Source organism: Pelecanus crispus, chromosome 14, assembly GCF_030463565.1.
Source record: "Pelecanus crispus isolate bPelCri1 chromosome 14, bPelCri1.pri, whole genome shotgun sequence".
Taxonomy (NCBI): domain Eukaryota; kingdom Metazoa; phylum Chordata; class Aves; order Pelecaniformes; family Pelecanidae; genus Pelecanus; species Pelecanus crispus.
Genome location: NC_134656.1, coordinates 1,659,949 through 1,686,130, shown reverse-complemented (window position 1 = coordinate 1,686,130; position 26,182 = coordinate 1,659,949). Strand labels below are relative to the sequence as shown.

General features: G+C 58.3%; 1 protein-coding gene across 1 annotated transcript; it reads left to right on the top strand.

The window, feature by feature from the left end:
* The first annotated feature begins 10,178 nt into the window (after nucleotides 1-10,178).
* Nucleotides 10,179-13,068, top strand: STMN3 (stathmin 3). Its single transcript, XM_009491762.2, has 4 exons — nucleotides 10,179-10,272; nucleotides 10,721-10,896; nucleotides 12,297-12,488; nucleotides 13,008-13,068. The coding sequence occupies exons 1-4, from the start codon at nucleotides 10,191-10,193 to the stop codon at nucleotides 13,065-13,067; spliced, it is 510 nt and encodes a 169-aa protein (XP_009490037.1). The 5' UTR covers nucleotides 10,179-10,190; the 3' UTR covers nucleotide 13,068.
* Nucleotides 13,069-26,182: the final 13,114 nt, after the last annotated feature.

Genomic DNA, 26,182 nt, shown 5'->3' with positions numbered 1-26,182 from the left:
TTTTGTTTTGTGAAGATCATGTATTGCCTAAACGGGTAATGGAAAGAAAGACACAGGCAAGAGACTGACACTAATGCCCTAGAAAATCCCCCAAACCCAACCAAAATAACCTAGATGCGTTTCTGTGTACTCTCAGGGCTTCCCGTCCCTAGATTTCTTCCAGAGCTCACATTTCTTCGTTAGAAGATGCTACAGGGGAGCGGTCCTCTGATGGCGTTGGGTGAAATCAAATGCTGCAAGGGAAGCCCTTCCTCCCTCCTGCAGCAATAACAGGAATCACAGCGCGGCCGCCCAGGAGCCTGGCGCCGGGGTCGGGTTTGGCTGCAGGATGGCAGGCTGCCCTGCGGATGTTGTGCTTCTCCGGTCCAGACGTTTCCTGAAGATGGGTCTTGTCCCTTTTTAACTGGGGAGGAGGGGTTCAAATGGCTGAAACTGGGAACGTGGGTGAAGGAGAAGAAAAGCCTGAAATGGTACAATGAACGGTGGGTGGGTTTAGAGGGTGTTTTTCTTTAAAAAAACCCAAGTTTTCCCTTGAAATGGCTCTGAATTCTGCAGTGCATGAAGAGGGGCTTGGGCGGGGGAAGCGAAATCCTGGAGGGCTGGGATGCAGGGCTGAACAGCACCAGCAGACAAAAAGGACAAGCAGGCAGTGCTTTGTGCCCCCCCGGCAGGGAAGCAGCTAGAAGGAGACCAGGCAACACTTCTTGCGTCTTTCACTGGCCTTTGCCCGTGTCTCCTGCTGTGCATTTTCCATTCCTTTCTCCTTGTAAAAGACCAGTAGATGCAGGAGAGAGAAGGACGGAGAGACGGGGCGGGAGGGGTGGGGTGTGTAAGGGTGCAGCTGATCCCAAGTGGGCTTTGCATGCAATTAAAGATGGGAAAGCGTTGAAAAAATGTGTCTCTGATAGCAATTCTCCAGCTATTGTACATATTTCTGCGAGTATCCCTGTCTCAATGAACGTGTGTGCCAGCGCACGCTCAGGAGGTCCCACCCATCTGCCTTCCTCTCCTACAGAACAGGATTGGACCTTGTTTGCAGAGCGAGGGTGGGAGGGACGGCTCAGGCTTACCAGCCATCTAAGCCAAGGTTGCATCGAACTTGAGGTGGACGAGGTGGCGGATGAAACGCGCGTAGGCATAACGTGCATTTTCCGTTTGGTGCATTCGCACCCTCCCGACCCACCACATGCCGATGGCATAGTTCATCTTCCCGAAGATGCAGTTTTACTGTAAAGGAGACTTAGGATCATGAAGAAGCGTGTGCTTCAGGGAAACCGCGCTTCCTTGTGGCTCAGATCAAGTAGACGAACAATTTCAAGGAGTAGGAAGTCATGGGGAGGCAGTGGTGTAGCAGGAGGAAAGAGAATAGGGCAATGTTTGCCAAGGAAGGGAGCGGGGCTGAGCCTCGCCCACCTGCCTCCGCAGGGAACAGCTCCCCATCGCCTATAGCACTTACAGCAGGAATGGAGAGAAGCCTGGAACGGCAGGAGAAAAAGGCAAGCAAATCCTTAAATTAAGGAAAAAGTCCTGTTTGCTGCTTGCTGTATTTTCTTTAATCTGCAGCAAAACCAAATCCGTGCTGAAGGGAGCGCAGCAGTAATTGTCTGCAGCTGATGCCCGGGGGCTTATCCCCCTTGGGAAGATTTTCTTGGGTTTGTTTAAACACACAAACAAATCCCTGGGATGAAAAGGAACCGGGCTTGCTTCCCTCAGCCCAGCAGTCACCTCTTTTTTCCCCCGCCACCTCAGGCGTTTTCTGCTGGCCGCGGTGGCTGGTTTTGGTGCTGGAGCAGAGGACGCAGCGGCACATGCTCAGTGCGGGCTCAGCTGCGGTGCTGGCCGCGCCGCCGGGCAGAGCTTGCAGGGGCAGAGCCCTCGCGCCTCCTCCCCACAGCATCTGCCCCAAGCTTTGTGCGTTTGTACACCGCAGAAGGGGTGTCTGGCTGGACTCTGCAGGACTTTATGGCTTTCCCCACCATTTGTAGGCGGAGGGGTCGAATAAAGAGACACGAGATTATGAAATGATGCGGTAAGGTGACAGCCTCGTGGGCTTTGCTCTGACATTAGCGTGTCTGAGAAGGTGGAGCCAAGGGGAAACACCGGTTTGTCATTCCTGGCCTCACGACTGGGCATGGTAAATGTGCCTTGATAGATCCCGAGATTTTCTCCTCCTACATTGAAATGTGAGACTCACGTGACTTTACCTATGGCTGGGCTATCCCCTTAATCCCTTTCTGTATTGGTGGACCCCATATGGTATTGCCCTGTCCTACACTTCCACTGCTCACGCTGGAGAGCCGCAGGCCCTTCAGTCAACCTCCCCATCTCTCTCCGTTCTCAAGAAATCACTATTTTCATTCTCTTCAGGCGTTGATAGAGTGTGTATGGTCTTAGAAATTTATGGTACTTTTACTGGGACTTCAGTTTTACGAGCCAAGAGAATCTATTTATTTTCTTTTTACCACCGTATCCAAACAAGGGATCTAACTCCTTGGAAAACGTTTGTTCTTTCTAAAATATAAATCATATCTTCTTTGATGGTACCATGTAGAGTCTGTGAGGATCCCTCAGATATCTCAAGAAAGGGCTTTGCTGGAGCCTGTCGGTGCTGGTTCAGATCTGGTGAAGGTGTTGTTTTATCAGATGAACACGTTCTCCTTCTGCAGAGGAAAAGCTGAGATTTAGTGGTCTGGTGTGGCAACTGGAAGGCTGCAGAGCAGACCTTTGTGACAGCAGGATGGATTGCAGCCTCAGGCTTTCTTATGGTGAACGGGGCTGATGGTTCTTGATGATAATGCTTGGAGGGACCTGAAGCTCACTAAAACTTCAGTACCCCTAAATTAACTGGGAACAACATGCCTGCCTAATCCCCCCCAGTTGCCCTACTGACATGGGCTTTATTCTTCCAGCTGTACACCTACATTCAAAAACCAGATGTCTCCTACCCAGAGGGGAGTTAAACTGATGGTCAGATCTCTGGCTGTGATTTAGAAATACAAAAGAGCTAGAGAGCAACCAAAGATCATGTGCGTGTGCTGTAGCACTTTGGCACATCCCAACTGGTGAAGAGCTGCTCAGCGTATTTCCCAACAGTCCTTTTATTCTTTCAAGGTACCTCTACATGTTTAGCGCTGTACTAGAGAATCTTATGTTTTCTGAATGTATTTATACACATAATATCCCTGTATAACGTGTGAGTACGATAATCCTCGGTTAATGCAAAGGAAACCAAGATCCCAAGAGACCAAGTGACCGTGGTCACACGGCATGTCCATACCTGGCACATCATGGCATTGGACTCCTGTCTTTGACCATCCCCAGCTCCTTTGTAGCTCTTTGTCTCTTCCAAACCTGACCGTCTGAACCTAGGTTTGCCCCAACTGCACAGACACTCTGGGACAGCTGCCTCCATTTGGCTCCTTCATCTGCTTTAGCAAGCAACCGTGGCCGTGCTTCTCCTTCGTGACAAGCCCGGGCTGCCGGGTCCCTGCTGCACGGCTCGGGCCCTTCTCTCTTGCTGAGCCCATAGAAGAGGAGATTTCCCTGCTGATTTTCCTGAGGGCAGCCCACATGTTCCAGTGCTAGAACTTGAGTGATTTGCTAACCCATTGGCTGTGCATAGCACGGGTCGATGTGGCGTTCATGAGCTGCAAATGAAACCAGGAGGGAAGGAGCCGGGTGATTGGAAACCATTCCTGGGTGATAGTGTAGCAGATGTCTGACAGAAGGCAGAGTAACCCTCACATCTGCCTCTTCTCATGGATGATTCCACATGAGCCCGCGGTAACTTCTGGGCCTCAGATCTCATGGCAAGCAGCTGAGATGGTGAATGGCATCAGTGTGGGGTCTGGAAAAAAAAAAAAGAAAAACCCGCTGGTGTTTTCTGGTTGCGTGAGCTCTCTTGCTGGCCTGTTTTTGGAAGTTGGGGAGCAAGAAAATGGAAGTGAGTTAGACTGAAGTGAAGGGCTGGCCGTTATTCTTGTGGTAGCAGGTGAGAATGTCTGCAGTCTGTTGCGCGCTCAAGGCTTATCGAGCACTATGGTTGCTTTTGTTGTGTATGTGGCGTCGCGGTCTTCGTGCTGAAGGACTCGGTTCCCTGTCTCTCCAGCTTCTCTACCTTCTGTTTGTGCTTTGGCTACCTTTATAATTGGACTGTTCTAATTTTTCATGATATAATATTCTTTGTGGAAGCAATTTTTACTTCTCCAAAGTTATCTTTGCAACCCAAATTATTTTCCTGTAATAACCTTCCTTTGACCTTGCTATCAGACATAGCACATCCAGTCTCATCCATTTAAATTGCCTGAATTCATATAAATTAGTTTTGCTGTGCCTCTGGTTTATTATGAATGACTCTGTACCGGTGTTGTGCCTAAACGGCCTTACTCTCTTTTGCTGGACATCATTAAACACCGAACAAAAAGACAGGCTGCTCGAAGAGTCTGCCCTTTAATTTTATCTGGTTAGGAAGCAGAGAACAAAACTTTTTAATGAATAAGAGGTGGCGAGCCCCACTGTCCAGGCACGTCACGAGCGGGAAGATGCTTCCCGTTGCTCGTGCACCGCGCCCATCCCCGGCCGTTCCTCCATCTCCCGCACTGCAGCCGCTCGGGGAGCAGCTGGATAGCGTCTCGGGGGGATAACTTGGAGATAAACACTTGGCATGGATAAATGCTGTATATAGTGCTCCTGCGAAGGCGTGGAAATGCAGTACGAGCTGAACAGCACCAGAGGGAGCAGAGGAAAGGAGTCACCAGAGGGAGAGCAAGCTGAGAGCACCCGGGCTCTCTCGGTGGCTTAGGGAAGGCACAGGTTATCTCCCTTCTTCTCCTGGCAAGGGGGAGAAAGTAATTTTGCCCCTGCAGTATATACAGTGCAGAGGAAAGCTGGGTGCAAAGATGTAAACAAGATTAATTATTGCATGGGGTGTGCAATGGAATATAAACTGCAGGATCAGACCGTGCTGATTCCTGGGCATAAATATTCAGAAATATTAAGTGACTGACTGCATCTTTTGGATAGGATCGTAGCTTAATAGCTACCCGAGGTCTCATGAAGCCATTAAAACGCAGGTTTACCCCACTTTCCAGGATGGGACTCTGATATATTTTCTATACCTTCTACAGTTTATTCACTTCTTAGTTTACAAAACTCAGTTATTTGTAATGTTTCACCCCAATTCTAATATAGAATAGAGTAGAATAGAACAGAACAGAACAGAATATTTCAGCTGGAAGGGACCTACAATGATCATCAAGTCCAACTGCCTGAACGATTCAAGGCTGACCAAAAGTTAAAGCATGTTATTAAGGGCATTATCCAAGTAGGAAAGCGGTGAAGCATTATGACTAAGTGATGAAGACCATACCAGAGTGAACGAACTCGCTATCTGAGCCTTCTATTGCAGTGTTTGCCTAAAAAGAAACGTAAAGTATCGGTACTCCATACTTGAGTGAGCAGCCTGTCCTAATCTTCTACCCGTCGGTGAGACAAAGCTCTTGTTGCACCTCTGAGACTGAAGTGATGCTTTGGTATAAAGTCCCTTAGGAGCCGAGTCAGATCTCCTCACTAATTTATACACGTATACCATATTTCTTCTGTGTAAGCTGAATTTACTTTTCCTATTTATTTTTCCTTGTAAAAAATGCAAATAGGTGCTTAAATAAGAAGTTCAGCATTTCCTGTCTAATTGTTCTTAAAATGTGGAAATTTGTGCACTGGAAGACACACAGTCTTTCCTGGAAGGGACTTGTTGGCCATGTCCTATTCTGGCCAGCCAGCTGTCTTACCTTGGGCCAAGGATTTTGTCCACTGGCATAAATATGTCCTCGAACCATTATATGTGTTGAGCGCTGATACTTCTGAAGCCAATTTTAGTGCTAAGGTTTGCAATGCGGATCTCTTACCCCTGCGAGTTTTAAGCGCGCCCTTTCTGATGCGGCTGTGATTGAGGCATAGTCCTGCTTCAGGAGATCTCGGGTTTGATCTCCGTTGACGCAGCGTCCTGACTAGTGACCCAGAGGTTACGTTCCTTACTTTTATTTACTGAATCACAGGATCTGCCTCTCCTCACGGGATGCCTTTTCTTATTTTAGCCTATTAGCAGTGCGCTGGGCACAGGTACCGCCTGTTGTTTGTCACTGGACGTGCCGGATCAAAAACGCGGGAGGACGAGGGCGTCACTGTGGATGCCTCCGTGTCCCACGGGTGTAACCGCTGGCTCCGGAGCAGAGGCGGTGGGGGGGTGTCAGGGGTCCATTTATTTCTCAGGATGTGGATCCGGAGTGATTTCTTTAGGGGTCGGTCCTTCCGCCTCTTCATGCGGAAGCCCCCGGGCCTTGGTGCTGCCTGGGGGCTCCCCAGGACCGGTGCTGAACGGGCAGGTCCTGGGCGGGGGGCCCGGGCGTCCCAGGGGTCCCGGGGGTGCTGAACAGGCAGCTCTCGGATGGGGGTCCCAGGGGTGTTGGGGGTCCCGGGGGTGCTGAACGGGCAGATCCTGGACGGGGGTCCCAGGGGTGCTGAACGGGCAGCTCTCGGGTGGAGGTCCCGGGGGTGCTGAACGGGCAGCTCTTGGGCGGGGGTCCCAGGGGTCCTGGGGGTCCCGGGGGTGCTGAACGGGCAGCTCTCGGGCGGGGGTCCTGGGGGTCCTGGGGGTGCTGAACGGGCAGCTCTCGGGCGGGGGTCCTGGGGGTCCCGGGGGTGCTGAACGGGCAGCTCTCGGGCGGGGGTCCTGGGGGTCCTGGGGGTGCTGAATGGGCAGCTCCCGGGTGGGGGTCCCAGGGGTCCCGGGGTGCTGAACGGGTAGCTCCCGGGTGGGGGTCCCGGGGGTCCCAGGGGTGCTGAATGGGCAGCTCCCGGTCTGGGGTCCCAGGGGTCCCGGGGATGCTGAACAGACAGCTCCCAGGCTGGGGTCCCGGGGGTCCCGGGGATGCTGAACGGACAGCTCCCGGGCTGGGGTCCCGGTGGTCCCGGGGATGCTGAACGGACAGCTCCCGGGCTGGGGTCCTGGGGGTGCCAGGGGTCCCGGGGTGCTGAACAGGCAGCTTCCAGGTGGGTGTCCCGGGGGTCCCAGGGGTCCCGGGGTGCTGAACGGACAGCTCCCGGGCGGGTGTGCCGGGGGTGCCAGGGGCGCTGAACGGGCAGCTCCCGGGCGGGGGTCCCAGGGGTGCCGGGGGTCCCGGGTGCTGAACAGGCAGCTCCCGGGCGGGGGTCCCGGGAGTCCCAGGGGTCCCGGGGGTGCTGAACAGGCAGCTTCCAGGTGGGTGTCCCGGGGGTCCCAGGGGTCCCGGGCTGCTGAACGGGCAGCTCCCGGGCAGGGGTCCTGAGGGTGCTGGGGGTCCCAGGGTGCTGAACAGGCAGCTCCCGGGCGGGGGTCCCGGGCGTCCCACGGGTCCCGGGATGCTGAACGGGCAGCTCCCGGGCGGGGGTCCCGGAGGTGCTGAACGGGCAGCTCCCGGGCGGGGGTCCTGGCAGTCCCGGCGGTCCCGGTGGTCCCGGTAGCACTGAACAGACACCTCCTGGGCTAAGGTCCCAGGGGTCCCGGGCGTCCCGGGGCCGAGCGGACCCTCCCCAGTGCCAGCTGGGGGTCTTGGTCCACTGCTGCCGCTCCCACTGCTCTCCCCGTCCCCCCCGGCCAGCAGCGGGGAGGTGGCAGCGGCTTTGCCCAGCAGCGAGGGCTGCCCGGCCGGGGCCCTTTGGGCTCTTTCCCCGCTGGTCTGCAGGGCCGGTGGCCCCCAGCCCCACTCCCCCGGCCCGGGTGCCCGCACGCTGCTAATTGCATCGGGTGGCTGGCGCCGGGGTGCAGCTGCAGGCCGCGGCGCCGGGAGAAGGACGCGAAACATTGCCACAGCTCATTAAAGCGCTGCCACAGCTCAGCAGAGCGGTGTCCTTTTGTCCTCTCGCTCCTTTTCATTTTAATTGACGGAGGGGGACGGTCGGTTTGCTCTGCAGAAGGGAAAGCGGGACAGGGAAGATCCCGATGGGATGGAGGCAGCTGCGAAATCCCTAGGACAGACCTCCTGAAAGGCAGGGACTGCAGCATGCGCATCTACAGAGCACGGTGAAACCGGTACTGGGGAGACCCACCGGTGTGGAAGTAATGAAATACAGAGCACTGTGCTCTGTGCCAAGCGCTAGGAGACGATTAAACGAGTGGGTCAGGGATGTGGCACATGTGCTTAATGTCTTGGTTTCACCCGGGACCAGACATAATGGTAGAGCAATGACCTCGATGCGTGGTTCGTTAAATGGTAATGTCTCTCATTTGGTCCAGGGGACCCTCCTCTGGGCTCCGGACAGCTCATTATGAGATGCGTTAGCTTACTGCTGTATGCCGCGACTGCTGGCGCGATACGGCACTCTCAGAGGCTTCCCAGAGGCTTTCCAAAGTCTTTTTTCATGAAGAACAAAACCAAAGATGTCCTGCGCTGTGGCTGGCACTGCTGATGTCAGCTGTTCCTACCTGGCTTACATTTAACAGCAGGACGGGGCAGGGTCTCAAAATCAGAACATGGAGCAAACTGGAAAATGTTCAATAAAGATCTGAGCTCCAGGGACTGTCGGTCAGCAAAAGGGGGGAGTTAATTAGGACCAAGTTCTGTACCTAGGAGGCAAAATAAGTGCAAGTATGAAGCAGGCGTATGAAACCACTGTTTTCCCACCTGAGTAGCTGCAGGAAGGCAGAGGAGACGATCTGAAAGGTGTTCCTGAGGGCGTATGGTACACAGGTTGATTTTTTTTTTTTTTTTTTCCAAATTGTTCTGCTGTTAATGCCTTTTTGTATCACAAAGTTTTGGGGATTTCCCTTTCCTGGCCCAGTGGAGCGTCTTGCTGTGAAGGTGGCACTGGCAGCCAGGTTGCAGATTCACCTCCGGCTGGAGGTCGAACCAGGAGCTCAGTAAGGAAGGGACAAACCAAGAAGCCCGAGGACATGTGGGAAATCCCGAGGCAGAGCAAGGCTGGACACCAGAATGCCTGTGCCCTGTGGTGGAGGCAGGAGGAAGGATGGCACGAGGAGGCTCAGGGCAGGTTTGGCAGGACACGCAGCCATGAAGACCCTGTCCCTCTGTGCCTGGGTGTCCCCTGAGCAGCCAGGCCAGGGCAGAGCCTCGCAGCATCCATGAGACAGCAGCACCCACCGCGGAGCCGTCAGCTGCTGACCTGCGACGTAGCAGTGATGCTGTGAGGGTTACACTGACGTGATAGAGAACCTGACAGCCTGACAGAACACCTCTCTGTCTTCAAGTCCTTCTATTCTGAGCTTCTTTGTCAAGTGTGTGCTAACAGTTTGCTGTCTGAAATGTGCTAAACTCCAAAAATACGGGTGAAGATTGCCCCAGAAAGACCCACTGCAAGCTGTGGGTGCTGCTGCCATGAGGGCAGCGCCCGGTGCACTTGTGAGCACCGAGGCTGCTGCGGTGTGTCCTCCAGGCACGGGAATGCTGGGCAAACTGGAGGGCTCGCGGCAGCGGAGCTCGAGGGGATGGTGTATTTCCCTGTCCTTTGCAGGGGACAGCATTTACTGTGACTGCAGACCAGTATCAACCTCTGCCTGCGTGGGCTGAGGCAGTGACAGAATCCACGTACGTCCTCCCTTATCTGCTTCCGCAGGGAAGGAGGTACCTCGGGAAGTCGGGTTACGGCACTTAGCAGCACCCCCGAACTGTTTCTTCACTCCAATGCCCTTTTGTCCTCCACATAGCTGGCTGCATCTTGCCTCTTCACCCTGAGGTCAGAAATGCTGAATTGTGAAGCAGCAGGAGCTTGCCAGGGGTTGAGCAATGTTTCCAGGTGTTGATGGGCATCATTTTGCCTCTGAGTCTGGAAGTGGAATGGAGAAAGGGTCTGGGCAGCTGTCCCGACGTGGTTAACTGCACGGGCTGCAGCGTTTCGGCTCCTTTGGAGGGAAAATCCTGCACAGAAGATTCTGCCTCCAGATGTGGTAAATTCTTACTGTGTGTCTTCCCATGACAGTTGCTACACTGCCAGCTAATTTAGGCTGCTCCAGAACAGATGCTCCTTGGGGACCTTTTGGCAAGCTATGGCAGCCTGGAAAAGCCTCCGTAGGGTCTGGTAGCTGCAAATGGGTTTCCTTGTGTCTACTTGCTTCCTTTCTCCATGAAAAAGACCTGCCATTGCCATTAGACTCTCTTCTCATTGCTATTTCGTATTTTTCAGCCTACAAGGAGAAAATGAAGGAGCTGTCTCTGCTCTCCCTCATCTGCTCCTGTTTCCACACCCAGCCCCATCCTAATACCATCTACCAGTATGGAGGTACGTAACCAGCTCCCACGGGAGCTGCAGGCCAGCGCGGGAGCGGCTCAGCGCGTTGGGTTGTCCCATCCCGGAGCAGCAATCCGTGTCTCAGCCTGGGGTCTTTCTGTTTAGTTTCCTTTCGCGGTTTATTTTATTAACGTAACCCTGTATTTTCCCAGAAAGAAACTGCTGGCAGAGGCCGTCTGCTCTGTGCTGGGGTGGCAGGCAAGGTGTTAACAGCAATATGCCTGCCTGTAATTATGCTGTGAATTTAAATTCATTGCATTGATGTGGAGGGGGGGTGAAGCCAATCGCTAATGGGGAAATTTTGGAGACAGAACAAAATCACCCAGGTCAGGACATGGGAACACCCTAATTCCTATGTGAAGAGCTTGGTGCCCTCAGGTGAATGCTCTCCTGAGTGCCACAGGTCCACAGAGCCTCTGGTTTTTTTTGCTCCCCAAAGATATGGAGGTGAAGCAGCTGGATAAGAGGGCATCAGGCCAGAGCTTCGAAGTGATCCTGAAGTCCCCTTCAGATTTATCTCCCGAGAGCCCCATCCTTTCCTCCCCCCCCAAGAAGAAGGACCTGTCCCTGGAGGAGCTGCAGAGGAGGCTGGAGGCTGCAGAAGAGAGGAGGAAGGTAACGAGATGTCCTGTACAGGCAGTGACTTTTCTGTGACGGCTACTAATTGCACCAAACCCTAAAACACAAGTCTGATGCGGAGCGGCTGGGGGAGCTGGGGGTGTTCAGCCTGGAGAAGAGGAGGCTGAGGGGAGACCTCATCGCTCTGCAGCTCCTGGCAGGAGGGGGCAGGGAGGGGGGTCGGGCTCTTCTCCCAAGTAACCAGCGATAGGATGAGAGGAAATGGGCTCAAGCTGCGCCAGGGGAGGTTTAGATTGGATATTGGGAGAAATTTCTTCACGGAAAGAGTGGTCAGGCATTGGAACAGGCTGCCCAGAGAGGTGGGGGAGTCCCCGTCCCTGGAAGTGTTCAAAAAACGGGCAGAGGTGGCACTTGGGGACATGGTTTAGTGGGCATGGGGGTGTTGGGTTGATGGTTGGGCTGATGATCTTGGAGATCCTTTCCAACCTTAATGATTCCTAGTTTGTACTTTCATTAAAAAATAATCCAGCCACCAAGGCAGGAAACATGAAATTATTACTCTCCCCTTAATTGGTTTATTGGTGGACTTGGTAGTGTTAGGTTAATGGTTGGACTGCATGATCTGAAAGGTCTTTTCCAACCTGAACAATTCTGTGATTCTATGATTCTAAAACTGGCTTAGCAGGAGCAATCTAAAATGGTTGGAAATAGTGTTTTTGCACTTCTTACTATATTCCGCTATAAATTGTCAGGTGGGGCATGGGAGTCGCGGAGCGAGGTTCTGCAGCCTGGTTTAGGCAGGGAATTGGACTCGATGAGCATCATCATCCTCCTGTTCTTAAAAGCACACAGTGTGGGGTCCCCTCGGTCCTCTGCGTGTGACCTGGCTGGGGCAGCAGTTCTCACCAGCTAATGCTGCAGGAGATGTAGCAGTTGGTCACACACCCAGCTTAAACTCCAAACCTAAGCACAGCCTTGCGTTTCCCACAGCTGGCTGTGCCACATTTTATTCTAAGTGCTGTATAAAATGTATTCTGGTGAAAACTATTGAAAAGGAGAAAACCGGCCGAGTAAAACAAAGCGTGAACGTTACAAATGTTGGTGGGTAAGAGGAAAGCAAGCTGAAATAATTCAAAGAGTGAGGTGACACTTGGAGAGGGGACTCTGCATCCGCACAGATGTCACCTCAGCTTTGCTGAGCCAGCGGGCGCAGGGCTGCATCGCCTGCCCGCCTGGAGCACCGGACCCAGCAGACATTGCCCCGTAGCAAGAAAAAAGGTGTCAAAGCGTCTTCCAAGCAAGAGCGTTATGGGGTGGAGGGCGGTGGCAGAGGGGTTTTGAGCAGAGGAGATGGTCAGAAAGCCTCTCTGGGGAGCTGAAGGCTGGAAGAGCCTCTTCGGTTGCCTTACACCTCTCGCGACGCCTTGCCTCGGCAGACCCAGGAGGCGCAGGTGCTGAAGCAGCTGGCGGAGAAGCGGGAACACGAGCGGGAGGTGCTGCACAAGGCGCTGGAGGAGAACAACAACTTCAGCCGCCTGGCCGAGGAGAAGCTCAACTACAAGATGGAGCTGAGCAGGGAGATCCGCGAAGCACATCTCGCCGCCTTGAGGGAGCGGCTCCGCGAGAAGGCGAGTGCGATCCCGGGGAGAGGGCTGGGTGCCGATGCTCGTGGGCGGTTTGGGGTCTGGTCCCTGCGGGGTCACCCCAGAGCAAGGGGCACGGGGGAGCGGGCGTTTCGTTGCTGGTGGGAAGCGGGCTGTGGAGCAGCTCCGCTCCGAAGCAGCACGAGGAGGGGGGATGTGTCCTTCAAGGTCAGTAGAGAAAAGTCTGGCTGATCTTGAGAAGCGCAAGCTCAAAAGCACAGGATCGGGCCCGCTCCATGGCCAGGGGCTGCGTGGCCGAAGGGCTTTGCAGACGAGGGGAGCCAGGAACGCGCTGGCTGTAGGTTTGCATCACCTCCAGGCTCCCGCGGATGAGCGGCTTCGCTCCTTGCGGGCGTAACCCCCTGTCCTCAGGCTGTGTCGGATGGGAAACTGGTCTCTTTTTTCTTTTTTGTCTGGTGCAAATCCTGTGTGCAGGAGAGAAGGAAAATAGAGATTGCAAGAGCAGAAAGTGTTAGCCTGCTGTCGTCTCTCCCGTCTTTGCAGGAACTGCATGCAGCTGAAGTTCGCAGGAACAAGGAACAGCGGGAGGAGATCTCTGGATAAAGGGCTTTTCTACACATCTAGCACCTGATTCCTGTTAACAAACCAACCAATCGACCGACTGACACATTTTATTTTGTTTGTCTAGATGCAACATTCGGTTCTCCATCCCCCTTCCCCTGGTGTTTGTCCCCCAGCTACATGCTTCTCTATCTCTGCATCCTTAATCGTCCGTACTTGTGGGGATTCACAGATCATAGGGACCCCTAAGCAGAATAGCAACTAGTTCACATGAAATAGGGAACTGATCAGTCAATCAAACAGCTTCTTTGGAGGGTTTTGTCCTTTTTTAAAAAAAATATTTCTTAAACTGATGTAAAAAAAGAACATTAAGATATTAATAAATTCAACCAGCAGTGTCACGGAGATACGGATTTCTTATCCGGGGCTTTTACTCCTCTTGGCGTTTGCTCTGAGCCAAATATCAGTTTCAGAATAATGGGAAGTAAGTGATAATTTCTGTGTGTGAGGTGGAATAGGGAACAGCCCATGTTTGCCAGTGGTAGGAGAGAGGAATGAGAGAGGGATGGGATGGCTCAGGAGTCATGGCGTGCAGGCGTCCCATCTCTTGGCTGTATCTGGAGCCAGCCCAGGCAGGCAGTGACCCAAAGTCCTCATCTTCGGATGATTCTTGGATTGCCCGTGTGAAAGTAGGTGAGGGTCTCCAGGCAGAGCTCGGTGCCGGGTGCCACGGCACGGCGGGCACCGCCTGATGCGCTGCTTGGCCAGGGGCTGGAGGAGCCGGTAGGCTGAGCCGCCCGCTCCCCGGCAGAGCGGGGACCGAGAGGTCTTGGCCGAGCAGCCTGGGAGAACTGCAGACGGCGATTGCATCCCCGGCTCCACGGGAGCCCTGGGAGAGGGCGCTCAGTCTGTGGGTTCTCCAGCGCTCCCAAAGCACGAGGTTTCACTCCGGTAAGAGAGCAAATCCAATAGAGACGGTGCACGGTTGTAAAATAGCCTTATAGTGAACAGAATAATCATCCCTCCCTCTTTCCAAAGACGGTTGTGACTCTTCGGTGCCGTCACGGGGCAGACACTGAGACCAGAGATCGCCGGTGAGCCCCCGAGCTCTGGCTTGTAGGCAGCACCCTGGGAAGAGAGGGCATCTCCAGCCCGGCGGCTTTGGGTGAGAGGGAGCTAAGAGGGGAGCAGTTCTGTGGTAAGGGTGAAGAGATGTCCCCATGCTCATTCCTTGTCTATCTTTAGCTTTGCAAGGCCTATTTTTAAGGAAAAAAAAGTCTCTTGATGGAGGTAGGGGTGAGCAGAGAACATGCAAGCGTGGCAGTAATGTCTGATCTAAATAGGAGACTGTCAAAGCCCGTGGACTTCCTCGTCTTCTCGAGTCACGGCTTACGGAGGTAGCCAAGGTCCGAGCAGCCACCGTGCCCTGCCAGGGGCTGCCACCCTCCCGCTGAGATCCACAAACCTGCTCACCTTGCCCCAGCTTTGCTTCTGCCTTGAAAATCCCAGCGGAAACGTTGCGCCTGGAGAGCAGGGAATGGCCACCTCCCGGCACGCGGGGCCTCGCGGGACGTGGTGCCGGGGACGCAGCCCTGCAGGAGCGCGGTCCTGCGGCAAGGTTTGGCAGAGGAGACGGTGGGAGCCGCTTTCACTTGAGGCAGAAGGTAACAAGAATTCCCCTCCGTCCAGGGCTTAAGGGTTACCGGGCTGTTATTTTTTTCACGGACGGGTGCAGTGTTTCGGGGCGGGGGGGTGGGCGGCGCAGGGTGCCTGGCTGGATTTACGCCGGGGCACCGCTCCCCTCCGCCTCGCCGCGGCCCCGCCGTCCTGGCTGCCCCCTCAGAGCCCAGAATGAACCAAAGGGGCACCCAAGGCACCGAGACCTTTAATTATTAGCAATCGGTGCCCCCTGCACGCTGTGCCTCCCAAGAGCCGTTCTGCGGGCGGGATGAGGGACTCCTGCGGTGGGCTTTGCAGGATCCTTGGGGAAGGATTTAAGTGCACGGGGTGGGCACGGGCACAGCCCAGCCCGGGGCTCCCGGGGACCGTGCTCTGCGCGGCGGGGCCCGGCAGCGACGAGGAGCTAGAGCAGATGAGGGGTTTGCACGGGGAGTGACGATGCCCTCGCCTCTGCTCCCCTCTGAAAAAGAAATCATCCCCGACTCTTGTCAGAAGCTGAAGTTTCCTGTCTGCCCTGTGCTTTAATTAGGTAAAAAATTGATTACGGCCGCATCAGGCGGTCGCAGAAAGCTGCTAGAGATCAAATCCCAGGGCTGTTTGCTAATCTCCCCAAAGTGCCGGCTGGATTCGGGAGAGATCCCTCGATGGCCGCGGTTTGATGTTAGGGGACACTCTGCTCCGAAAAGGAAGGGCTGCCCTACTCCCAGACCCCTCCGCCTGGGCCGGCGGGAGGACAGGACTGTTAGAAAGTCCCAGCGCCGCCCAGTGATGAAAAAAAAATGAGATTTGGGGCAAAGAGGAAAGAAACTGAGGGTTGAATTTCTTAACAGTAGCTAATGATCAGTTTATAGTAGCAGCTGTCTTAGGTAAGCATCTGTGTAGAGCGCAGCATCACCGCCAGCATCACCTCATTCATATAGTGACGAGAAATTTTAAAAAGTTTAAAAAAAAAAAAAATTTAAAAGTAATTTAAACGAAATGTTTGTGTGTAAGAAATGGTTGAAGCTGTCAAATGTCTGTGTCCCGCGTTGGTGGGATCTGAGAAGGTATCTGCGAGATATTAACCCTGTCCTGCTCTCTGTGGTGCTGAGTGTTTGCTTGGTGTGTAATTCTGACCTGGAGCTTGTTGTAAATACTGTTTTTAGTACTATGATTATTATGATTACTATGATTATTATTATCAGAGATGTTGTGCTCATGAGCAGGAGTTTAAAACAAGAGAAACGACCGTTTTCACTCCCTCCCTGGGGCTCAGGAGGAGTCGGAGGCTGAGCCGGGAGAAGGCAGCGTGCCGGTGGGGTGGGATGCCGGAGCAGAGAGCAGCTGGAAAATCACGGAGTCGGGAGCTGGAGGCACCTGAGTCCTGCGGGCAGGGCGGTGAGAGCAGGGCCGGGCTGCTCCTCGTGCTGGGAGGAGAAGGAAGGGCTGCGAGGTGGAATAGAGGTGATGCTTCCATTCTGGTACCTATAATTTAGCGTTAACCCAAAGCTCCTCGCGTGAGGGGCTCCAGGCTCTTCCCGGCGGCCCCGGGGGAAGCCGGAGGAGCTGCGAGGCTTGGCGTGTGCTGAAGGAGGAGCGGTCGGTGGCTGGTTGTGCTGCTTAGAGCCGTCCTCCCCAAACAGCTACCGAGTCTCTGGACTCGGTTCTTGCCTGGATCCGCCTTTGTGCTGCCGGCTTCGGGCCCGCGCCCGCTCTCCTCCCCCTCCCCGCAGGCTAGCCTGGATCTCAGCTGGGGACTTATTCTTGCGATAGCTTTGTCTGGCAAAAAAAAATCCCATGGGAAACGCACAGGAGAGCGGCCCGGCACACGGTGCTCGTGCAGGTGTGAGCACTGGGAAACTCATTTTTCTCGCCTCCGTCGGATCAGTGCCGTGAGGGACCGTGGATGTGGCTGGAAAACGTGTTACTGCAGGGTAAGCTCCTGCGTCAGAGGAGCAGGGATGCGCAGGGAGAGTTTTGCATCGGTAACGTCAGGGGACCGGCTCTGTTACTGCTGCTGAGACACGTCGTGCCGCGGAAACGGCCTCGTCCGCGGGGCCAGATGCTTTAGGTGTAGCAGAGCGATGTTTGCCCGGTGCAGATGAATGTAGTAGGGATGATGGGGAGCTTGACATTCGTCCGGTGCCACTGGACGCTATCAGGGAAATGCGCGATTGCTTTGGCTACGTCCCCCAACTCCCGCCGTTCCGGTTGGACGGGGGGTGTCTGCCCACCCACCGCACCGCTCCAAACCCACGGTGCCGGTGCTGCCGGCGCCAGCAGCTAACGCGGTGCCGTGCCCGGCTGGCAGCACGTGGCACGGTCCGGGATCACGGTTATTTCATGCCTTTCCATCTCCCAGGGTTGCTAATGGTTGTGTGCAGCAGCATACTTCATGCCTCAATTGAGACTAATTAAGTATCCTCATTAACATCCTCACCGCCCCAGCCTCCCTCATTCCCAGACCATTCCCACGTACCGCAGTTGCGGACGTGGCATGCAACCCCCCCAATTCCCGGGGCCACCTTCCTTATGGCAGGGCTTGATGTTCTTCATTGATTCCCGTAGACGTCTATGAGCCAAGCTTTGTAACGAGGGTTCGCGGCCACATTTCTGCAGCAGCGTAGGAACGCGAGACGGTGCCTGGTAGGGAGAGCATCCTCGAGGCGGCCGGCAGCATCCCTGCCTGGACCACCGACCGACGGAGCGTTTGCAGCGGTGCGAGGGAGGAAAGATGAGGTGGTGACCATTTGTTACGCGCACGCATACACCTTTCAAAGAGCTCTCCCGGAGAAGGGCCTCTGATTCGAGCAAGACAGAGAAGCTGAGGCTAAATGAGTTCCCAGCTGGGCGCTGAGCGAAGCTGTGCGAGAGCTGGGCCAACTGGCCTCACGTCCCAAATTAAAGCTCTGCGCCCGCGTTATCCCTTGCAGCAAAGTGCTCAGCTCCGCCTGGAAATCGGTGCTTTCAAGGATGCTGGCCCCTCAGACTGCTTCTGGACTGAGCCTAGTCCTTTTCTTATTATTTCTGAGTCATTAAAAAGATCTTGCTTTAACCCAGACGTGGGGTCACCTTTGAGTTGACCTTCCAGGGACGCTGGCAGTTCACGATTGCATGCATCCTACCTTGGGGGTAGGTCAGTATTGCTGCTCCTTTTAAAATATAACCTTCAGCTTGCTTGATTTTGCTTCGCCCGGTGTGTCTCCCTGGCCCTAGCTCTGCAAAGCCTGTCTCTTGGGGTTCGTTTAATCCCGTCCCGCTGCGTGACTTTCCTCCCTCGCGGTGGCTGTGCACTCGGCCGTGCACACGCACACAGAAATGCGTACGTGGAAACGATATATGCACATACACTCCTATACCACTTGAAATGAGTCAGGGAATGGCTGTTTACGGTGCTAGAGATTTCTTACTATCCATGCTAGGGATGAGCTGACGTAGTAAGACCAATAAACTCCACCTTTGTAGTCAGTTGTCTTTAAGTAAAGCAGGAGAGGGGCACTGGCCGACGCCTACGTTTGGGTGCTCCGTGGTCCCCGGGGTGCAGGGAGGCAGCCGCCCCCACCCAGCGCCGGGACGGTGGGACCCGAGCGCGGGGGGCAGCCGGGCATCCCAGCCCCGGCATCCCCCGTGCCTCAGTTTCCCCCCGCCCCGCGAGAAGGGGCGCCGACGCTCCCTACGCCACGGGGACGGCGGGAGAGCCAACGCATCCACGTCTCTAAAGTGCTCTGAAAATGGAAAGTACCAAAGTCCCGAGTCGTGGTACGCAACCGTCCATCCCGGGAGGAATAAACTGGCCCAGGGCTGCAGGCAGAGGTTTGGAAGATGACTGCGTGGCTGCGGGGCTGAGCCGAAACCCTGGGGCTGAGCCGAAACCCCGGGGCTCAGCACCCAGCTGCCCTCCCGGGCAGGATTCACTCCTCCTGCCGCAGCCTGGGCCACCTTTGCTCGTGCCGGGTGGGCGGTGGGTGGGGAGCTGGCGCGGTGTCGTGGAAGGACTTTCCATCACTAACAGAGCCTTGTCTGGTTCCCTTCGGTCTACCGCGTGCATTTCATTGTCAACTTGAGGTTGTTGTTGTGCAAAAGAAGTGATTATGGAAAAAAAAAAAAAAAAGGAAAAAAAAAAGAAATAAACTTGGTATGAAACCGTATGTGTCCGTCTCTCTCCATAAATGGATTGTTTTAGTTCTGAGGCTTCTCTTTGTATTGTGAGAATACTAATAAAATGCATTAAACGGAGAATTGACCTAAAGATTTAACAAAACAGACTTCAAGCATCAGTATGCTAAATGAGTACTTTGCACCCAGCATAAAAGATGCGGAGAGCCATAGTTTATTGCCATTCTCAGAGGGAAAAAATAATAAAATGCTTGAACGAGGGCACTGCTGACATCCCTTGCGGCAGGAAAGGTGGGGGGATGTGAAGTCTTCACGGAGGAAGAAAACATGAGACAATTATAAATACAATAAATCCACTTCTGGAAAACACGTGAGCTTCTTTTTAAAAAGAAATCCAGCGCTCGCTTAACGAGCTTTTCCTGAGAAACGATCCGGCCCTCCCCCGGGGCTGGACACAGCGGGGGGGAGCGGGGCTGCGGGTGCCAAGGAGAGGAGACCCCAACCCAGGAGACCGCGCACGGCCAGCGCTCCAAATCACAGCCCCGGGGCCAGGGACGCAAAAATGCCCAGAAAGCTGCAATGCAAAGCAGGGAGGTTGGTAATCCACGGGGACGCCCGAGGGGAAGGTGCCTGGCCGCTCCCCCACCTCGGCGTACGCGAAGCTAAACCGAGGGGAAGGCAGGAGGTGGTGAATTTTCATTCCCGGGGCAGCAATTCCGTAAGAGCGGGGCAGCCAGGGCCGGGGCCATCACCGCATCGGCGTCACGGCAGCGGCCGAGCACCCTGCGCCCGCCGCTCTTCCCATGCGTGCGCAGGACGCTGCCGCCCGCGCAAACAGGAATTCTATTTTTGCAGCGTGACCTTCCTGATTTTAGAGATAACGACCCAACTGCAAACGCAGCATTGCTCACTTTTCTCCCGAGGTTTGCTATAGAGCACTAACCCAGGCTCTTAAAAAAAAAAAAGCGGGTGTAGTAACGTCAGCCTCTGCGTTCCTCTTAGGAAAATAGGCACGGTGCCTCGGAGCCGCGAAATTCAGGATGCATTGGAGGGACCAAGCGTGGTCGCACTCTAACTAGCTAATTCAAGTCAGATCCTTCATCCGCTGGTGATCTGCAGGAGAAAAGGGCAGCGGAATGGGATGCGTCGGGGAGAGGGCGGGCGGGAGGAGCAGGCAGGCACTGCGGAGAGGCTCCCACCGCCCTCGAGCCTCTGCCCATGCAGGCACCACCCGGGGGGCTTGAAGACGGGACGCGGAAGTCTTGAAGCAGCTTGTAGCACCCACCAAAACGCTTCCTCCAAGATCAAAACCGGCCCAACAAAGCAAAATATCGTAAGTCACTCCTAGCAGGATCCCTACAAAGTGTTCGAGCCGTGTCGGAGCAAGGGGAAGGGAAGAGAACAGCGACTCTGGCACGGTAAATGCAAAAAGTACACCTGCGCAGGCAAAAAAAAACCCCAAAAACCAAACAAAAGAGAAGATTTTGCAGAGTAATTTGCTAAAGGTTTGAAAAATGACAGGCCGCCCTTTCTCAGCAACCTCCCGGGCACCTGTGGCTGATAAAGGGGCAGAGCAGGAGCAGCGGGCGACAAGGTGCCAGGAGGCGAATTCCCAGTTCCTCCCGGCCACGGGTGCTGGGGAGGAGCCCCGGGACGTTCCCGTTGCCCAGCGTCTGACGGCAAAAGCCAGGTTTTGCTCTCCAAGAGGCCACCAGCCGCTGGGAAAACTGGTGCAGGGCAGCGTCGCCGTGGGTTTGCCGCCTTCTTGCCACCATTCCAATGCCTCTGCCGTAGGGAGCCGGTTACGGGGCAGAGGAACTTTCATCGGCCCCATCCAGCCCCACTCCGGTCCGGAGCACCCAGCTGCCGGGGCACATCCCCGCGGCGCCGCTGACGGCAGCGCTGGTGGAAACGCAGACGGGCTTCCCTGGAAAAGGGCTTCACAGTTTCTAGGGGGTGAATTAACATCGCTGGTTAGCGTTGGTTATCTGGGAGGAGGAGGAGAAGTCGAGGTCCTCGTGAAGTATCGCTTTAATGAACATTAGGTCGGGTAGCAAGAAGGAACGCGAGGGAAATAGAGCTGGCAGCTGATCGGGCAGGGTTGGTCTGGATGGGGAGGATGGAAAAAGCAAAGGAAGAGCTTTGGAAAAAATAAGCACTAAATAAACCGATTCCTGTAAAAAAAAATATTGCTAAGCAGACCAAACACGCACGCGACGGGCCAGCCACACCACCCGAATGCAAGGCAGAAAAAGCCACTGGCCGAGGCGCTGCGAAAAGCCGGCAGAACTAAAACAGCTCGAGGGTGTTTGAAAAAGGGATTCGCGACTTTGCAGGTGCCTGGTCTGGCTCTTCCTTTGTCAGAACGCGTTAACCAGCCACTTGCAGAAAAAGCGCGATGCGGTAAGATGGCGCGAAAAGTCTTCCCTGGAAAAATCACCGCCACGCCTTTCAAAGCCCAGACCTCGCGGGCAGAGCTTGCAGGGTAAGCCCAGAAATGGCAGAAATTACACCAAAACCTGCAAGAGCTCGCGGCGGCCGAGGGAAACCCCGGAGAGCAGCGGCGCAGCGCGATATTTAGCGCTGATGTGCGGCGGCACGTCGCGGGTGCAGCAGCTCGGGGCCGGCTCCTGGGCTCTGCGGTGCGCAGGAAATCGCCGACCCCGGATCAAACAGCGGCACCGCAGCGTTGCACGGTGCCCGAGCCCCCCGCGCCCCCCGCCGAGCCCCCCTCCTGCCAGGGACAAGGGCGATTCTGCGTCCCTTTGCACGGGACGCCCGCGGAAGAGTTTGCAAAGCTCGGGGATGGCTCGCAGACATCTTGGGCGGGAGGGAGGCGGCCAGCGCGGCGGCGCAAACCTGCAGCCTGGAAAATTGCCGCTGAATCCAAACACCTCCACGGCCACGGCCGCTTTCTCCTCCAGGTACAAACCATGCTTTTCCATCTCCCCTTTCATAACTCACTGCTGATAAGGACAGCAAGAGACCTCCGAGAACTTCTTTCTCTCTTTGGTTTTTATTTGGCCTTTGGAATCGGAGACGAAGCAGCGCTGGGGAGCTCTCGCAGGGCTGCCGTGTGTGCTGCAAACACGAGCGAAGCCCGTGTTGGAAAGCAGCCGCCTGGAGCTCTCCGTCGGGGCCGGTCCCAGCGCGGGGAGCGGGAGGCTGGATGGTCGCTGGTGACACCTCGACGCCTCCTCCGAAACCTGGCAGCCTCCAGCCCTGCCCAGCAGCGCGGCCTGGCCGCTCGCTCGGGGCCAGAGAGTTCGGGCAAAGAGGAGCAAGCGCGTGCCTGGCGCTGGGCAAACGCCTTGGGCTGCGTGCGGGACAGCCCAAAATGCTGCGGGGAGCGGGATGCGCCGTGCGACGGCAAAGGCTGTCGTCAAATACGCGCACAAGCGCTGCTCTGCGCTCCCAAATTGCACGTGCGCCCGCAGGGCGGGAGGGAAGAGACCCCCGCCCAGCACCCCCCCCCCGGCGCTCGGGTGCACACCCCGCCTCGGGGGGCAGCGGGGACAGACACCCCGGGGCGCGGACAGACGCCTGCCGCAGCCATGCCGCGGGCTGGGGGGCACGTTTGGGGGCCCAGGAGCATGCAAACACCGGGGGCGTGCAAGGGGAGGGCGTCACGCGCAGGCCCTGGGGGGTCACGCACAGCTGGGGGCACGCAGGAACCCCGGGAAGGCTGCGGGGAGCCAGGGAAGGCACGCAGGGCCTGGGGGGGCACAGGGCCCGGGGCGGGCACGCAGGGCCCGGGGGGCGGGGGGGGTACGTGGGAGACACGGGGGGCATGCAGGGCCCGGGGGGGGAACACAGGAGACACAGAGGGCATGCAGGGCCCCGGGGGGGGGGACATGTAGGAGACATGGGGGGCATGCAGGGCCCAGGGGGGACATGGGAGGCATGGGGGGCATGCAGGGGTCCGGGGGGGGGGAACACAGGGCCCCGGGGGGGGGGGACATGTGGGAGACACGGGGGGCATGCAGGGCCCGGGGGGGACATGGGAGGCATGGGGGGCATGCAGGGCCCGGGGGGGACACACAGGACCTGGGGGGGACGTGGGAGGCACAGGGGGCATGCAGGGCCCCTGGAGGGGGACAGGTGGGAGACATGGGGGGCATGCAGGACCCGGGGGGGGAACACAGGGCCCCGGGGGGGGGACATGTGGGAGACATGGGGGGCATGCAGGGCCCGGGGGGGGGGGGGCATGTGGGAGACACGGGGGGCATGCAGGGCCCGGGGGGGGGGGGGCATGTGGGAGACACGGGGGGCATGCAGGGCCCGGGGGGGACACACAGGACCTGGGGGGGACGTGGGAGGCACGGGGGGCATGCAGGGCCCCTGGAGGGGGACAGGTGGGAGACATGGGGGGCATGCAGGACCCGGGGGGGGACATGGGAGGCATGGGGGGCATGCAGGGGCCTGGGGGGGGAACACAGGAGACACGGGGGGCATGCAGGGCCCCGGGGGGGGGACATGGGAGGCACGGGGGGCATGCAGGACCCGGGGGGGGGGACATGGGAGGCACGGGGGGCATGCAGGACCCGGGGGGGGGGGACATGGGAGGCACGGGGGGGCACGCAGGGCCCCTGGAGGGGGACAGGTGGGAGACATGGGGGGCACGCAGGGGCCCGGGGGGGGGGAACACAGGACACACGGGGGGCACGCAGGGCCCCGGGGGGGGACACGCAGGAGGCACGGGGGGCACGCAGGGCCCTGGGGGGGGGGGGACGACACGGACATTTGGGAGACACGGGGGGAATGCAGGACCCGGGGGGGGGACACAGGAGACGCGGGGGGCATGCGGGAGACACGGGGGGCATGCAAGGCCCCGGGGGGGACACGCAGGAGGCACGGGGGGCACGCAGGACACACGCGGGGCCCGGCGGGGGGGACACGCAGGGGCCCGGGGGGGACACGCAGGACCCCGGTGGATCCCCACGGAGCGACCCCCCGCGCTGCAGCTCGCCCCACGCGCGGGCACCCCCGGGGCAGCGCGCGCCGTGCCCCCGCCCCGCCCCGCCCCGCCCGCGCGCATGCGCACTGCGCCGGCCCGGCACCTATTTCACAGGCAGCGCGGGCCGCGGCGCCCCCGCCAAATAAGTCCCGGGCGCCGGGCCCGGCCGTGCGCCTGCGCGGGGGCCGAGAGCCGCGCGCGGCGGAGCCCCGCTCCCCCCCCACCCTGCCTCCCTCCCTCCCTCCCCTCCCCGCACCCACCGCCCGCCGCCCAGCCGGAGCGCCCGGAGCCGGAGCGGGGCAGCGGGACCCCGGCCTGAGGTAAGCGCCGGGCCCGGCCTCTGCCGCCCTGGGGCCTCCGCACGCGCCGGCCGGCGGGTCCCTGCGGAGCGTCAGGACGTTACGGCAGCGGCAGGAGACGGCGGCAGCGCCCGGCCGCCCGCCCCGCGCCCCCCCCCCCCCCCTTCCTCCTCCTCCTCCTCCTCCTCCTCCTCCTCCTCCCTCCTCTCCCTCCTCCTCCCTCCCGCGCGCCCGGCGCTGCCAGCGTGAGCGCGCCCACGCGCCCCCCCCTCCCCCCCCCCCCCCCCCGCCTCCCCCCCCCCCGCCGGCCTCGCGCCCGGCGCCGCCAGCGGGAGCGCGCGCGCCGCCCCGCCGCGGGGGAGGAGGGGGGGGGAAGGGGGAGCACCCCCCGCCCGCGCGGCGCCACGCGGAGCGGCGCGAGCGTCCCCCACTCCCCCCCCCCCCGTGCAACCCTTTTCCGGGCACCCCCCCGTCTGTGCACCCACCCCCCCCTCCGTGCACCCCACTCCCCCAGGCACCCCCTCTCCGTGCACCCCCCCTCCCTGCAGCCTCCCCCTGCTTGCACCCCCTCTCTGTGCACCCCCCCCGTCTGTGCACCCCTCCTCCGTGCAGCCTCCCCCCTGCGCGCACCCCCCTGTCTGTGCACCCCCCCGTCTGTGCACCCCCTCTCCATGCAGCCTCCCCCCGTCTGTGCACCCCACTCCCCCAGGCACCCCCCTCTCCATGCAGCCCCCCGTCTGTGCACCCCCTCTCCATGCACCCTGCTCCCCCAGGCAGCCCCCCCGTCTACGCACCCCCCGCTGTCTGTGCACCCCCTCTCTGTGCAGCCCCCCGTCTGTGCACCCCCTCTCCATGCAGCCTCCCGTCTGTGCACCCCCTCTCCATGCACCCTGCTCCCCTAGGCAGCCCCCCCGTCTACGCACCCCCCGCTGTCTGTGCACCCCCTCTCTGTGCAGCCTCCCCCCCCCCCGTGCACCCCCGCTCCATGCACCCCGCTCCCCCGTGCACCCCCTCTCCATGCAGCTTCCCCCCGTCTGTGCATCCCACTCCCCCAGGCACCCCCTCTCCGTGCAGCCTCCCCCTCTGTGCACCCCCGCTCCATGCACCCCCTCTCCGTGCAGCCTCCCCCCCCATGCAGCTGCCCCTTCCCCCCGTCTGTGCCACCGCAACCCCCCGTGCACCCCGCCCCCGGGCACCCCCTCTGTGCAGCCTCCCCCTGCGTGCACCCCCCGTCTGTGCAGCCGCAGCCCCCCAGGCACCCCCTCTCCCTGCAGCCCACCGCCGTGCTACGCTCCGTCCTGTCCCCCCCATGAAGCCGCCTGTGCAACCCCCCCGTGCACCCTCCTGCACCCCCCCCACCCCATGCACCCTCCTGTGACCCCCCCATGCACCCTCCGTGCACCTTCCTGCGACCCCCCCCCCACCCCCCATGCACCCTCCTGCGCCCCCCCACCCCCTGCACCCTCCGTGCACCCTCCTGCGACCCCCCTGCACCCTCTGTGCACCCTCCTGCGACCCCCCTGCACCCTCCTGCGACCCCCCTCCACCCTCCATGCACCCTCATGCACCCCTGCGACCCCCCCTGCACCCCCCATGCACCCCCCTGTGCCCCTGCGACCCCCCTGCACCCCTGCTGAAGCCCCCTCCCTATGCACCCCCCCTCCGTGCACCCCCTCCGTGCACCCCCTCCCTCGCTGCCCCCCCGCGCACCCCCTGTCCCCCAGCAGTGCCACCCCTAGCCCCTCTCCCCACGCTGTGGCACCCCAGCTCCACCCTCCTCCGCTGACAGTGCACCCCAAAATTCTCTTCCTCCTTCCCGAGTGGTGCAATGCTATTTTTTTTTTTTTTCCTTTTTTATTTTTTTTTTCCCCCTACCTCACCCCCCAAATCTTTCTGCCGCCACCAAAGCTTGCTCAGCACCGTGTGGGGTGCGCCAGGAGGGGTGTGCATGGGTGCGCAGAGCCCCGGCAGAGCTGGGGTGCTCCCTGCCAGCCCTCCCGCCCCGCTGCGCCCCGCTCCTGCTGATTACTTGTGTTTTCAGCCCAGTTTTTCTCCGTCCCACCGCCGGTTCCTGCCCAAAGGTATCTGAGCCACGCGTGCTCCTGGGGTTCAAGCCTTCCCGCCGT

Excerpts from the sequence above, each read along its gene's own strand:
- STMN3 (XM_009491762.2), top strand. The coding sequence starts at position 10,191 with ATGAAGGAGCTGTCTCTGCTCTCCCTCATCTGCTCCTGTTTCCACACC. Across the intron at positions 10,273-10,720 it reads TACCATCTACCAGTATGGAG|ATATGGAGGTGAAGCAGCTG; the intron begins GTACGTAACCAG and ends TGCTCCCCAAAG. Across the intron at positions 10,897-12,296 it reads CTGCAGAAGAGAGGAGGAAG|ACCCAGGAGGCGCAGGTGCT; the intron begins GTAACGAGATGT and ends TTGCCTCGGCAG.